The 15,178-nt window shown below is 45.4% G+C and overlaps 1 protein-coding gene across 3 annotated transcripts in view; it reads left to right on the forward strand.

Annotated features, from left to right (window-relative positions):
- TARS3 (threonyl-tRNA synthetase 3) overlaps nucleotides 1–15,178 on the forward strand; it is a 44,127-nt gene that overhangs the window by 2,090 nt on the left and 26,859 nt on the right. For all 3 annotated transcript variants that reach the window (XM_061394650.1, XM_061394649.1, XM_061394648.1), the window contains exons 3-7: nucleotides 957–1,153; nucleotides 7,822–7,945; nucleotides 9,463–9,584; nucleotides 10,771–10,888; nucleotides 13,049–13,113. In XM_061394650.1, the coding sequence (XP_061250634.1) occupies nucleotides 957–1,153; nucleotides 7,822–7,945; nucleotides 9,463–9,584; nucleotides 10,771–10,888; nucleotides 13,049–13,113 (626 nt within the window). The remainder of the gene's footprint in view (nucleotides 1–956; nucleotides 1,154–7,821; nucleotides 7,946–9,462; nucleotides 9,585–10,770; nucleotides 10,889–13,048; nucleotides 13,114–15,178) is intronic.

Raw genomic sequence — 15,178 nt, forward strand, 5'->3', positions numbered from 1 at the left:
AAGGAAACTGGCTTTGTTGCTTTTTTAATATAAGTCATTACAGCAACTGGAGAGAACTGATAAAGCACATCAACATTTGGTAGCAGCAGAGGAGGAGTACTTGGCCTCACAGAGATCCCTGGGGTTGAGGAGTTAAGACAAATAGGAGAAACAACTAGAGAACAAATTCAGATAGTGTATCAGTTAAGGGCTGAGTTGTGTGGCTCTGTGCACACACTTGCTAAGTGTGCAGAGAAGGGCGATGCCAGTGGGTATAGCAGTTGGAAGAGGAGGGCTTTGCATGGCTTGGTGAGACCTGGGCTTCCCTGGTGGCTCAGTGGTAAAGAACCTGCCTGCCAATGCAGGAGCCTCAGCTTCAATCCTTGGATTGGGAAGATCCCCTGGAAAAGGAAATCCAGTATTCTTGCCCAGAGAATCCCAGGGGTAGAGGAGCCTGGTGGACTGCAGGCCATGGAGTCACAGTCAGACAGGAGCACACAGGAACTTAGTTGGGAGGGGGTCAGCCCTGTAGAGGGGAGTCTCTAGAGGGTGGGAGTTAAAGCAGAGCCTAGGAGAAGGCAATGGCACCCCACTCCAGTACTCTTGCCTGGAGAGTCCCATGGACGGAGGAGCCTGGTGGGCTGCGGTCCATGGGGTCGCTGGGAATCGGACGCGACTGAGTGACTTCGCTTTCACTTTTCACTTTCATGCATTGGAGAAGGAAATGGCAACCAACTCCAGTGTTCTTGCCTGGAGAATCCCAGGGACGGGGAAGCCTGCTGCACTGCCGTCTCTGGGGTCGCACAGAGTCGGACACGACTGAAGCGACTTAGCAGCAGCAGCAGCAGCAGGGGCTGGTGCAGGGGGATGCCGTGGGCCTACTGAGGAGGGTGGGGCTTATTTAAAGCTGAGCAGTTAGAAAAAAAGTGGGCTGTGTGTGTTAACCTTACAATATTCTGTATTCTGATGGCTTTCAGGTGAAGAATCCACCAAATTTTATGAAGGAAAGATTGAAGTTTTTTGAAATACTGAAGAAAGATCATCAGCTCTTACTTGCCATTTATGAAAAGAAGGGAGATTCAAGCAATGTGATCACAGTAAGAGTGGCTGATGGGAGAACAGTGAAAGGGGAAGCTTGGAAAACAACGCCTTACCAGTTGGCTGCAGAGATTAGGTAAACTGTAGTGTGGAGCAGATAGTGTTAAGTGCTGTGCCAGAGTTTGGTGGGAGTGTGTTCTTGGGGCTGCTGAAGTATTTTTTTCTTAATTGAATAAATTAAATGTAATCAGTTTATTTATTCCCTCTTGGCTTCTAAAGAGGCCATTTAATAAGTAATTTAATATCAGAATACAGTCTCTACCTCTTTAAAGTGTCCAACTTTTAGAGTTCTAATAAAAATAGGTAGTAGAGAAAAGTGCCTATAATCCTTGACAGGCGACATGATATTGACTTGGTTTATCATCAAGATACTTCCGTGAGATTTTACAGGTCTTTTGTCAGACTTGACTCCAAGCCATTCTTCTGCCAGTAGATAACCATGGGTGAGTCTTTGGACCAGTGTGGGCAGATCCCTCCAGCTGTCCAAGCCTGTTTTCTTATACCTTAAGTGGAAATGATAATACTTTCATCATTTACCTTATAAGGTTGTAAATATTAAATGAAATAATGTATATGGAAGATACTCTGAAAATTAAAACCTCTCTAGAAATGTACAAATAAGGCTTACTAATTATAAATTGAAGATGTATGTGTTAGACCTATGATCAGCCCTAGAATAGGTGCTTTGATCTTCCTAGACTTTAGACACTTCAGTGAAGTTACATTGTTCTGACTAATGTTAATTCCTGGCATTAAATAAAATTCTGTGGAAGCTGTAGCTTAGAACTGCCATGTAAATAAACTTATTATTTAAAAAGCAAACTTTTCAACAATTCAGATCCTCAAATTCCTTTGAAAGCTGTGGTTAAGATTGTGTTTTTTTATCCTATTACATCATATACCCTCGAGGGCCCTCCCATCTGTTCCTGTGCTTTCCTGGAAAGATGGATAGATGCATGGGGAAAATGGGCTTTGAGGCAAAAGTAAACTTCTGTTTCTTCGTGGAGAGTCATATGCATGTTAGTGAATTGAAGTCTGAGCTACCCTGCACTGAAGAGACGGTCCAAGCTCGGGAAACAAGGTCATTTCATCCTAGGCCGTGTTCTTCGTTGCACTGTCAGTGACATTCATTTCCACAGGCACCAGGTTAAAACCACCCTAGAGTTTGATGACAGAGGGGTTGCAGGAGTTGTCTACAAAGTAAAATTGTCCAGAGCTAAAGGATGGGCCTAGCCACATCAGACATACCTGATAAGAAGAAAGCAGAGGTCATGATATTACCTTCAGGTGGCAGAACTCAGGGATACAGTCACTGAGTGGCAGACCGGGGCTTATTTTTAAAATAGAAGAACAGTGTAATCCCCAACTTTTTACACCCCTTTATGGATTATATAATGTAGCATCACACCAGAAATGCAAAATTATAAGAACTCAAGAGTAGCAGGCTTTAATATACCTGTCTCAGTTCTTGATCAAATAGGCCAAAGTTAAGATGACATGGTCTGAATGGTAACATTTAAGGTAGGCTTCATGGCTACTCCCTAGTCTCTGTTCTGTGGCCCACACGGTGCCTTCTTTCTTGGGACATGTGGTTGTGCTTTCAGCTCCTCAGAATAAGATGCAGAAACATACAGTTAGCATTCTGTGAACAAAATGAAATCCATTGTGAACTCAGTAAACATTAAATGGCAACAAGACAAAACAAAACTAGGAAATTAAAAACTTAAAGATACTCAGGTGAAGGGAAATAAAAACAAGTATTCTTAGGAATAGAAAGGAATATGCTTAGAAAATACTTCTTTTTAAAAAACTATTTATTTATTTGACTGTGACGTGTCTTGGTGGCAAACAAACTCTCAGTTGCAGCATGTGGGATCTAGCTTCCCAACCAGGGATCAAACCCTCTGCACTGGGAGCTCAGAGTCTTAACCACTGGACCACCAAGGAAGTCTCAGAAAATACTTATTATAGGAGAATACATTTCAGCATCTGTGGAATAAATCTGAAGTGGTGATCAAAAACAGATTTGTCTTGCTTGAAGGCTTTTATTATCGAATAAGAAAAAAGTGAAATGACTGAGAATTCAACTCAGGCAGTTAGGACAATTAAACAAGGAGGAAACTCTAAAAATGTGACTTAGAGAAGTAACTGAAAAACTCTTGGTAAGGGTGCAGTGAGGTGGCTGGATACAAAAATAAAGTTAAAAATAATAGTTTTATTAAGTTATTCTGCCTGTTGCCTTGGTTTCCTGAGAGTGGATTGCATAGATGATTCTTCCTGCTCTGAAGGAGCGTAGTAGGCCTTCCGAAGTGCAGTGCTTAAGGTCCAGATCATTCAGGCAAGGATGGGAAGATTTGAAATCACTTTGGAGAAATAGCTGTGCATAAGAATGACACCACAGAAAGGGAAATGACAGATGTGAGAAAAATGCGCCATATAAAACAAATGATTTCTCCTTACATAGTTTTTCACATTAATAGGAAAAAGATGAAAACTTCAGAAGAAAAAAATAGTCTTAGGAATGCAAATTAATTGTGTATTATATCTATTGGTCTATCAAAGGTTTATTACTAACAGTTAATATTGATAGAGTTTGAGGGGAGTGGCCCTGCTAGAGGGGGGGACGCAGAGGTGCTGTGTCTTTTTTAAATGTTTGAACCCCAGTCCTGACCCAGTCATCCTATACATAGCCAATTATCCTCAGAAAACACCCCCACAGAAAAAAATGGGCAAAGGACACTTGATAGCTCAGTGATGAGTAGCTCTTGGCTTGTGGTCCCCACACCAGCAGCACTGGCGTCACCTGGGAGCTTGATAGAAGAGCAGTGCTCCGGGCCCCTCGGGAATCAGTCAGTCACCTGTGCTGCCAGTGCCCTTGGGGCTCCTGACTAAACTGCTGCCGGAAGAAGCCCCTCAGAGACCGCAGCTTAGATAAGACAGATGCCACATTCTCCCCTTACAGTGTGGCGGAGGCCTCCTGGCGGGTATCTCTGGTCCAGGCCGTTATCTATGGACCCTGGTCTGCCCTTCACCATCTTGTCACTCAGCCGTCCCTTAGGTGGGGTTTGTCTGCGTCTGGGGTATAGGCTGGGTGTCACCCATGGACCAGCTCACAGGCTAGGGGAGGAGCAGCTGAAGAATGAGGGTGCTTTGAGTCCAAGACCCCAGAGTGGCACACTTTAATCCCCTAGGGGCTGTGAGCTCATATGAAGTCACAGGCCCTGCTGAGCTGTGGGAGAACGGAGACACAGCTCCTACTGACCTAACGCATTTCCAGTCCAGGTACTCTTGTCACGGGAGAAAAGGCTCTTGGCATCAGGGACAGTGTCTCCCAGCCGTGTCCCTTGATGTCCACACCCCTGTGAGTAGCCCCCTGTCTCATGCCCCACCGTCCCTCCTCTCTCCCCTGTGAGTCAACTCCAGGCACCCCCAGCGGCAGCAGAAAGCCCGGGACTGAGTTTAGACACAACCGCCTTCCCCCCTCCACCCATCAGCCGGCGGCAAGCAAACTAACAGACAATGGGTTACAGTGAGGAATCAATGCAGTCACGGTCATTTGGGACACACAGGAGCAGTGCAGCTGGCACCGAGGCAGTGTTCAGGAGCCCTCGGGTCCTGTTGGCTTGGGTTGGCCTGTCTGGCCACCCTTTGTTCTCTGGGAGTAGCTTGGTTGCCCATTGTCCTCTGTTGGGCCTGGTTTTGCAGTTTGGAAGGTCCATCATCATCCTTTGCCCTCACCTGCCACGTCTCAAGTGCGGACAGCCACTGGGTATGGAGGCTGCGTGTTTGGTGCCGCTCCCCTGGTGTACATGGTGAAGCTGGGGGTGGGGGTCTCCGGGCTCCTCTGAGGGTCAGTCACAGGTGTCTGTGAGTGGGGCTTATGGTTTGTTCTGCAAAACAGTTCCCTCAAGCAGTTAACTGAAGTAGGCCTTTCACCAGAACCTTCTAATCAGTCTCACATGAGCGTAATCTTCCTAAAGAGTTCTCCTAGACCGGGACTTCTCACCCTTTTATTCCTTGGCTTTGTACTTGACTCATTTGTCTCTTCCTCCATTTAATGGACCAAGATTAGACATACCATAGGCCGGGGGAGAGTGGCTCCCTTACTCTGACCTGTGCAGTTGGACGGGCCCATCTTGTCTGTCCCTGTGTGGACTCTGAGAAGGGCTGTCACTGCCTTGCCACCTCTGCTGCAAGCAGAACAGGTCTCACCTGAGCATCCCATGGTCTGGTGTGTGCATGCTCATTTGCTTCAGTCATGTCTGACTCTCTGTGACGCCATGGACTGTGGCCCACGAGGCTCCTCTGTCCATGGGATTCTCCAGGCATGAATACTGGAGTGGGTTGCCATACCCTCCTTCAGGGGATCTTTCTGACCCAGGGATCAAACTCACATCTCTTAAGTCTCCCGCATTGGCAGGCAGGTTCTTTACCATTAGCGCCACCTGGGAAGCCCTCTTGGTCTGGTTGTCCTTGTTGTTTAGTCAGTCAGTTGTATCCCACTCTTTGTGTCCCCATGGACTGCAGCACGCCAGGCTTCCCTGTCCTTATTTATCTTCCAGAGTTTTACTCGAACTCATGTCCATTGAGTTGATGATGCCATCCAACCATCTCATCCTCTGTAGTTTTTTGCTATAAGTCACAGGAGTTCCCTGGCATATCCCAACATTCTGCCTTTTCATTACCTGTTTGCTCATGTGCTACAGGCGTTGTGAGCAGATCTTTTGCCTGCAAGTCTTACAAGATACTTCATTTCGCTGTAACAAGAGTTGTTAGCTCTGCGCATCTTAGTATCTCTCCTTGTAACCGCTGCCCATCTGCTAAGCCAGTGCCATATAATTTGTCTTATTACTTCCAGGTCCTTGTTTCTGTGTTAGTTAAGACGCAGGCTAAACTGCTGCAGTGGAGGCCACAGAAAACTCCATGGCTTAAATGTGGTCAGCATCTCTCAGAGCAGTCGGGGGGTGCAGGGTCCAGGCTGGGAGGCAGTGCTTCTCCATACCCTCATTTGGGGACCTGAAGTCCTTCCGTGTGGCTACTGGGTGGTCTGGTACAGTGTTGCCTTGTCTGTGTAGTCCAAAGGTTGTAGCTCACTTGTGTTCCATCCACAGAGGGCCGGGAGGGGGTGGATTGGTGCCCTGCATAGTCTAAAGGCAGAGATGTGGCAGTGTTTCTGCCCATCTCCTCCACCTTAGCCACACAGCCCCCTCCTGCTGCAGGGCCGGCCAGACGCTGACTGTAGAGTATGGAAATGATGGACTGGAGGGGCCCTGAGCTGCCTGGCCTGGCCAGCAGAGAGGAAAACGAGATTCTACTCCTTTGACAGTAATACTGAACATCTATTAAGTTCTGATTATGAGTACACCTTGTTTTTGTTGTTGTTTAGTTGCTCAGTTGAGTCTGAATCTTTGCGACCCTGTGAACTCTAGTCCGCTGGGGCCCTTCTGTCCATGGAATTCTCCAGGCAACAATACTGGAGTGGGTTGCCATTTCTTTCTCCAGGGTATCTTTCCGATCCAGGGATCGAACCCCCATCTCCTGCCATCTCCTGCATTGCAGGCAGTCTTTACCACTGAGCCTCCTGGGAAGCCCACACCTTATTTTATCCTCAGAATAAATATATGAAGAAGGTCCTGTAATTCCCGTTTTACTGATAAGGAAAGCAAGGCTTAGAAAAACTGAGTAAATTGTTTAGGGTTCAACCTGAGGTTGGCCTGACCCCAGAGTGTGTGCTCTTAACCACAGGGGTGTGCCCCGGCTCAGGGCACTCACAGAAATACAAATGAAAACATTACATTGCCAAGAAGACATAATTTTGTACTCCCTGAGATCACAGAGAAAGGTATTCTTGGGCCCTCTCCAGGTAGGAAAATTTGGCAATGTAGTCCAGTTAAGCTGTTAAAAGTTCAAAGCCCAGGTTTACTTATAGAATTTTCCTGAGAAAATAGTCAGGAACTAAGATATATTTAATATTCAATGAATATTCAGGAATATTCACTGCAGCATTATTTGTCACTGCCAAAATAAAACAAGAAAAGCAAAACCCTCAAATTATAACCGAAATGCCCAGAAATAGTGGGTGCATTAGGCAAATCTTAGTTCTACTACAGCTGTCAGGTAGCATGTTTTACAAGTCTGTCTGCTGTTGGAGAAAATGTCATGGTTTACTGTTATGTTTAAAAAGTGAATGCAAGTCACTCAGTCATGTCCAACTCTCTTGCAACCCCATGGGTCACAGTCCATGGAACAGTCCATGGAACAGTTCTGTACAGTCCATGGAACTCTCCAGGCCAGAATACTGGAGTGGGTAACCTTTCCCTTCTCCAGGGGATCTTTCTAACCCATGGATTGAACCCAAGTCTCCCGCATTGCAAGTGGATTCTTTACCAGCTGAGCTACCAGGGAAGCCAAAGTTTAAAAAATAGGTTATCAGATAGCATAAGCAGAATAATACTTTCAAAGTTTTTATATTGATGTATAAATGTTGTGAGTACTTATCTCTGGGTGGTAAGATGTATGTGATTTTGTTTCTGTGCATTCTGTTTTCTGAATTTTTACAGTGAACAAATCATATTCCTTTTGTACTTAAATGTCACAAAATTTTTTAAAAAATTATCCTATTAGTTTACATTTGTACTTTCCACTTAAGAAAGAAACAAACCCTGGAAATTAATTTCATGTTTTGTTTTAAGGAATAGCTTTAGTCTGTTATGGGTTAACCCCACATGACTGTCCTTTCCCCAGTCAGGAGCTAGCGGAAACCACCGTGGTGGCTAAAGTGAATGGGGAGCTGTGGGACCTGGACCGCCCGCTGGAAGGGGACGCCACTGTGGAGCTCCTCACCTTCGAGGATGAGGAGGCCCGGGCCGTAAGTGTCTGAAAACCAGCCGACCACACTTTGGGTGTTTATGTTGTCAGATACACCTTGTACAAAGTCACACACTAAAGGGTAGAACAGTGGGTTTTGTGATCTTCTAAGTTTGATGTTTAATAAATCTAACATTCATGACACTGTATTTAAAAGTGATTCATAAAGAGCATAAACAAAATAAGTAATGAAATATATAGCTTGCATATGTGTGTTAGTTTTTCTCACTTAAGGAGTAACAACTGTCACCTAGCTTCATACCAGATGCCACCCTGGAACTTGTAAACCTGTGTTGATTTCCTTGGTCAGCTGACTAGCGTCCAAGGTGCTGGGTGCATGTGCCCATCCTGTGGGCGGCAGAGTTCATGACAGGTGGAAGGGATAGTAAGCAAATCAAACAGCTAGATGCTTTCAGGTTGTGTCAGCCTCTGGAGAAGGTCAACTAGGAGCCAGTCCGGAGCAGCTGTGGTGGCTGGCTTGGCAGGTGGTTTTAACCTTTTCCTGAGGTCAGAATCCTGCTGAGACCTGAGCAGTTTCCCACACAGGTGGGCTTTTGGTTGACCTGCAGACATGTTCTTTAACAGTGGGCTGCTAAGTGCCTTCAGTCTGTCAGGAATATGGGTAGTGGGGACAGGGGACCACCAAACTTAATGTTCCACAGAGGGGTCAGCCTCCTTGACGTTCTCTCCCCCGGTGTTCAGTGACACCATGAAAGATAAAGCATTTATCATATTATCACGGGAAATCTTCCTAGAGTGCCTGATCAGTCCACCCCTGGCACTTGGTGTCATGCTGTAGGGCTTCCAGAATAGTTGTGGTTGCTCATGAAAATGAGAGTTACCTTCCAGGCTCCAGCCCTAGCCCTGGTGTACATTATCTAGGTGAGACCCAGTGACATTGTCACAAAGGTACCATGTTAATAGTATGCAGAGCCCAAATGATTAAGTAACTTTTCCTTCCAAGAGACTCCTCTGCCTTCCTGAGTCCTCTTTCAAACTTCCACAGCCATGTGTTGTTTAGCATGTGAAGACTGCTGTGTAGACGTAAAACCTTGTTAATGTGAGCGATGTCAGGAAAGCCACTGTGGCTGCATCTCTGACTCAGAAAGGTTGGCCAGAGGAGGAGGAGGAAGGGAGCCAGTGCTCACACTCACAGGTGGCCCTCTACATTGGGCCTGAACCAGCTCTGGGTGGCTGCTTCATGGTCCAGCTCTCTTCTACTCATGGTTGAGGCTGAGAAGAAAATGGTTTAGGAGCCGGGGTCAGCGCTGCTCAGAGAAAAGCTGCAGGAGAAGCACACAGCTGGCCGGTGGGGCAGCGGTGGGGTGGGGTGGGGTGGGGACACAGTGGGCTCCAAGGAGGGCTCAGAAACAGGTGGGTCTCAGCAGTCTGCAGAGACGACACTGCCTGTGTCCTGGGGTCTGTCACCTAGTGCTGTACCCACATGCTCACTCTTTCCTGCATCTGCCTGGTGGCTTCCCATGATGCAGCTATGGCCTGGCCTCTGTCCCACCACAGGTATACTGGCACTCCAGTGCCCACGTACTCGGGGAAGCCCTGGAGCTCCACTATGGGGGCCTCCTATGCTGCAGCCCACCCGGCGACGGCAGCTTTCACTACGACGTGTACCTGGAAGACAGGTAACCCTGAGAGCCTACTTGTCAGTGCATTCTATCTGATACAGGACATGATTACAGATGGGCTAACCATTTGTGAAAATTACTATTTTTTATGAGTGTAGATTTGAGGGTAACTTCTCAAGTGGTTTTCTTTCTTTCCTCAAGAAAGACATGATGCACTATTTATCTAACCTGAGGCTCGTTAGGGCAGACTATTGATTCGGACCAGAGTGGTCAGGTTAATCCCCGGAGAGCAGGTAGACCTCGTTGTGATGGTCAAGGGCGACGTGTCCCCCCAGCCACACATCCTGTGGCTGGTGCCAGAAGGGCCAGTCTCTGGAGGTTTCACATTCCCTATGTCTGTGCATGAACTTCCAAGCCACAGGTCCCACCTCAGCCCTCCTTACCTGTCATGACTGTATATGGAAACCTTCTCAGCTGTCAAACTGAAACCCAAGGGTCCTCCCTACCCCTGGCCCTCATCCCCCACCCTGTCACTCCATCCAGTTCTGCCCATTTTGTCCCTTCAGTAGTTCTCCCCGACCCCGCTTCTCGCTCCTTCTGCCTTAGCGTAGACCCCTGGCATCTGTAGCCTGGTTGCCTGTGGTTCATTCTACCTCTAGCTGTTACCTCCACGCTGCCTGAGCGCCCAGTGCTCTGTAGCTCCTAGCCCAGCCAGCTCATCCCCTGTGAGCACCCCTCCCCATCAGAGTCATCTCAGAATGTGTAGATGCCTATGTGCCAGGCTTGAGCTGCTGGCTCCCCAGTGGAGATCAGCCTGTCCTCATGGGCTCAGCCATCCAGTCGGGGGAGACAGACAGAAACAGATGCACCACCGTTTGCTGTGGGAGGTGACAGAGCTGTGGGACAAGCAGGTGGGCACTCAGCCAAGAGCTCAGTGACCTGGAAGTAGGGTGGGATGGAGGATGGTAGGAGCTGTCCCAGAGCATCCTAGGCCTCTGTGGGGCAGCTCTGGGCCTGGCAGTGGGGGGGTGCGGCTCACGAGACTGGAGGAACCTGAGCACAGACAGTGGAGGAGGGAAGGAAGTGGGAGTTAGGGGGAACATGTTGAGTCTCTGAAGTCCTGGACCATAGAACACCATGTTCCTCTGGGGAGAAAATTGATCTGCTGATGATTAGGGTCTCAGGTCACAGGTTCTGTCCCAGTGGTCTGTCGCTTCTGGCGACTGTCGCTTCTTCCCTGCAGGGCCGTGTCCAGCGCAGAGCTGCCGGTGCTGGAGAGCATGTGCCAGGCCATCATCAAAGAGCAGCAGCCATTTGAGAGACTGGAAGTCAGCACGAAGGTCCTCCTAGACCTATTCAAGGTGATTACGGGGGGACTTGAGCAGTGATAGCACACTACTGCTTTAAACAAATGGTCAGTCCCTGCTCACCACATTGTTCCTAACGCTTGGTTCAAATTTGTAATGCAGATAGAAGTAGATGAAGGGCCGGGAGAATAGTGTTAATTTGTGTGTTTTATAAATCTGATTAATCTTGAGTTTTGTTAGTACTCCAGCTATTGAATATCAACAATGTTAATAATACCATATAAAACTCTGGCTTTTCCCCTTTTCTTTGGGGTTTTCTGCTAATTTTTCAAATAGATTCTAGCCTGGAGTAACCTGTGTAAAACTTCAACTTTCTCTTTTTATTGTTCAAACTAATTTACTTAAATATCTTCTAAGTTTTATTTTTAAAATCATAAATATCAAAGAAAACATAATTTGAGAGTGTGTGCAATATTGTTAGTTTTGTGGGCTTGAATTAAAAAGTAGATTTGGATTTGGTAAAAGTTGCAGCTGCTTTTTTTCTGTGTGTGGTAAACTATCCAAAATATAAAAATTACCATTTGAATCCCGTTCTAAGTGGACAGTTCTGGGGTGTTAAGTACTCGCACGCTGTTGTGCAGCCACTGTCAGCGCCCATCTCCAGAGCTCTGCACCTCCCAGCAGTTACGCCAAATCCCCTTTTCCCACCCCTTCTGTCTCCTTGAGAGTGACTGCTCTAGGGCCTCATCAGGTGGAATCACACAGTAATTGTCCTTCTGAGTGGCCTGTCTCAGTGTTGTTTGCTCAAGGTTCATCCATGTCACAGCAAGTGTCAGAATTGCCTTCCTCTTTGAGGCTGAATAATACTCATTTCACTGTATGGATGGACTGCCTTTTATTTATTCACTCTTTGCCAATGGACATCTCTTGATTACTAATAAAAATGTTACTACGTGGGTGTACTCGTATCTGTTCAGGTCCCCACTTTCAGTTCTTCAGTGTATACCTGGAAGTGGAGTTGCTGAATTATATGGAAATCTTATGTTTAATTTTTTGAGCAATTGCTATGCTGTTTGCCACAGTGGTTGTACTGTTTTACATTCCTACCAGTGTGAGCGTTCCAGCTTCTCTGTATTCTTGCCAATTTGACTTTTTCTTTCTCTCCCTTCCCTTCCCTTTCCCTTCAAAAAAATAAAATAACTGTTCCAGTGGGTGTGAGGAGGTACCCTATTCTGGTCTTTATTTGTATTTCTCTAATGGCTGGTGAGAACATCTTTCCACATGCCTGTTGCCATTTGTAGATCTTCTTTGGAGAAATGTCTGTTCAATCCTCTGCCCACTTTTGAATTGGGTTGTTTGTTTTTTGGTGTTGAGCTGTAGGAGTTCTTGATATATTCTGGATATCAATCTCATATTAGATATGTGATTTGCAATTATTTTCTCGCATTCTTTGGGTTGAGAACTAAACTCCATCAAAACTTTGTGAAGAAAAATGACTTGATTTTAACGTGTAAGTACACAACAGTTAAATCATACAAATCTATTTTTTTATCCTAACAATTACCTCCTTTAAGTAGTTATTTAATACAAAGTATCTGGCACAACAGTAATAATGATGAAAGTAGAAAAGTGCTAAATTTTTTAATGTAATAATATCATTTACCATAGACTTTGTTTTAATTTTTTGTTCAGATTCATAATGTAGCTGTGTCTTCAGAATTTTATTTATTTCGTGTAGTTAAAGCTGAAATCTTCTAGAACAGTCCAGTCTAATAATGCCATTCCCAAATCTGAGCCATGTATGTCATCTGAAATTTTCTGGTAGTCACATTTTAAAAGTAAAAGAAAGGTGAAATTTATCTTTATAACATTTTATTTAACCCAACAAATCAAAAAATATTACTTCAACATGTAACCAACATAAAAAGTGATTTTATGTTCTTTTTTTTCACATTGTGCTTCTAGAATCCAGTGTGTTTTGGCCTGGCGGTGCCCCTCAGTTCAGATCAGTTACGTGTCAAATGCTCAGGGCCCACACAGGCTCTGGGCACCCATCCTGGACGGCACAGAACCAGGTGCTGAGCTCCATGTGTCCCCAGGGTCTCAGCACCTAGAACATAGCAGACACCCATTCAGTGTTTGTTGGGAAAAGGGAACATCTTTTCCCACTTAAACATTTTATGCAATACTATTTGGGTGTGTTTTTCTTTGTAGTACAATAAATTTAAATGCCGCATCCTGAAGGAGAAGGTGGCCACGCCAACGACCACAGTTTACAGGTAACGTGTGTGTGTGAATTGTAAACTCTGCTCAGTTATGCATCTGAAGGCGTTAGCAGAAGCAAGTTTGTCTTTGAGTGGGAGGCCTGATTGTAAGTTTGCATGGTTGACAGAGTACTCCTTTGTGTAGGGACTCTGAAATGTCACCACAAAGGGAGGTAATGATTTTCTCATTTGTATTTATCAGGATGGTACTAAAAAGCCACAGGATTCCGTGGTGGCTCAGGGATAAAGAACCCTCTTCCCAAAGCAGGAGACATGGGTTTGATCCTGCTTTGGAAAGATGCCCTGGAGGAGGAAATGGCAACCCACTCCAGTATTCTTGCCTGGAGAATTCCATGGGCAGAGGAGCCTGGTGGGCTACAAGTCTATGGGGTCACAAAGAGTCAGACACAACTTAGCAACTAAACAATAACAAACCCACATTCTGTTTTGGGGATGTTAGCTATAGAGTGCTTCTCTCCTTGCAAGTGAACTGTGTTCTCAGGGCCTCATGTTTTGGGGGGCTGTTCAGGAAAGGAATTCTGTCCACCCTCCCATGTTCATATTGGAGGGCAGTGGAGCTGTAGTGGGCCATCTCCTCAGCTATGATTCTCTGCCTCTCACCACACTCTCCACTATCTGGGGGCCAAGAGCATCACCCTCTATGCATCAGTAAGGCAGAATAGAAGTGGTGGATAGCAATGACCATGGGAGCCCAAACCCAAACCCTTAGTTCTACTATACGTCAGGCTCCCAGCCCCCCTTATTGTCCGCTTGTTCAGCTGCCTTATGGGTACCGCTTGTCCACACTCCTGGTGTCCCCTTCTTTGGCTGCCTGTGACCTTCTCAGTCCCATCAGAGAAGACTTGTCCCTGTAATAAATATGACCACAGATGTCCTGTATAGGGCACTTCCTTTCCACACTCAAGTGCTGTGGTTCTGTGGCTTACCTGTACCGTAAGTAAAGTCACACCCCCTTCATGCACAGCTGTGCACAGTGTGTTTCCTGAAGAGTCATGTGAACACGTGGCCACTTTATGCTGCAGGTGGATACCATGCTTGTTTTTACCACTCTCCAGTGACCTGATAAGATTTTATTATTTATTACCTGTAATACAAATAAATGTTAGCATACCATTTCAGAGTTTAAAAACAAATGAGGAAATTGACAAGATATGGTGAGTTTTAAATTTCTGACTTTTAATACTTGATCTTCTGTGGTTTTTAAATATAATTTTATTTCTTTATGGCTGTGCTGGGTTGTCATTGATGTGCGAGGGCTTTGTCTAGTTGTGGAGAGTGGGGGCTACTCTTTGTTGCAGGCCCTAGAGCACCCAGATTTCAGTAGTAGTGGCACACGGGCTTAGTTGCTCTGCAGCATGTGGAATCTTCCCGGACCAGGGCTTGAACCCATGTCCTCTGCATTGGCAGGTGGATTCTTATCCACTGCACCACCTGGAGACTCCCTTTTTGTTTTTTTTTTTTAAACATTTCTTAGGTCAGCATTAACACTTATTTTATCAATTGGAATGGCTTGTGTCTAATTTTTTGAACATAAATGACTTTTTTCCCTATGGGGTTATTTAAAGATTGACTTATTTAAGTCTTTCTTACTAATCAGGCATTTTTTTTCCATTTCTCTTGAGCATTAACTTACAATCTCCTTTTTGGACAGAGAACAGTACATAAATCCCAGTCATTCAAAGAAATGGTGTTTTCATGATTAAAACTTCATTCTACTTTGAATAATCCAGTCCCTTTATGTGTTCATTATAATTTTTAACTTTTTAACTAGTGAACTTTAAAAATATTTAAAATTTGTTGGAATAGTTCTTTCTTTACTAAATTTCTCTTGAATTGGTTGACGTTAAGTCACCTTTTCTCTGACCTGCATTGTTGCTGTCTTAACTCTGTTCATGTTTCTGTACATGGAGAAAAGTCTACTCTTGTTAGGGTTTTATGACCCCTTGTTCATTACAGGTGCAGGCAAATGCTTTATAGTGGTTTCATCTCTGATCTAAACTTTTGCATCATATAATAAACCAAAATACAAGTAGGCATTTTGTTATAAAACCAGAGGGCC

The sequence above is a fragment of the Bos javanicus genome, chromosome 21 (genome assembly GCF_032452875.1).
Source record: "Bos javanicus breed banteng chromosome 21, ARS-OSU_banteng_1.0, whole genome shotgun sequence".
Classification (NCBI taxonomy): Eukaryota; Metazoa; Chordata; class Mammalia; order Artiodactyla; family Bovidae; genus Bos; species Bos javanicus.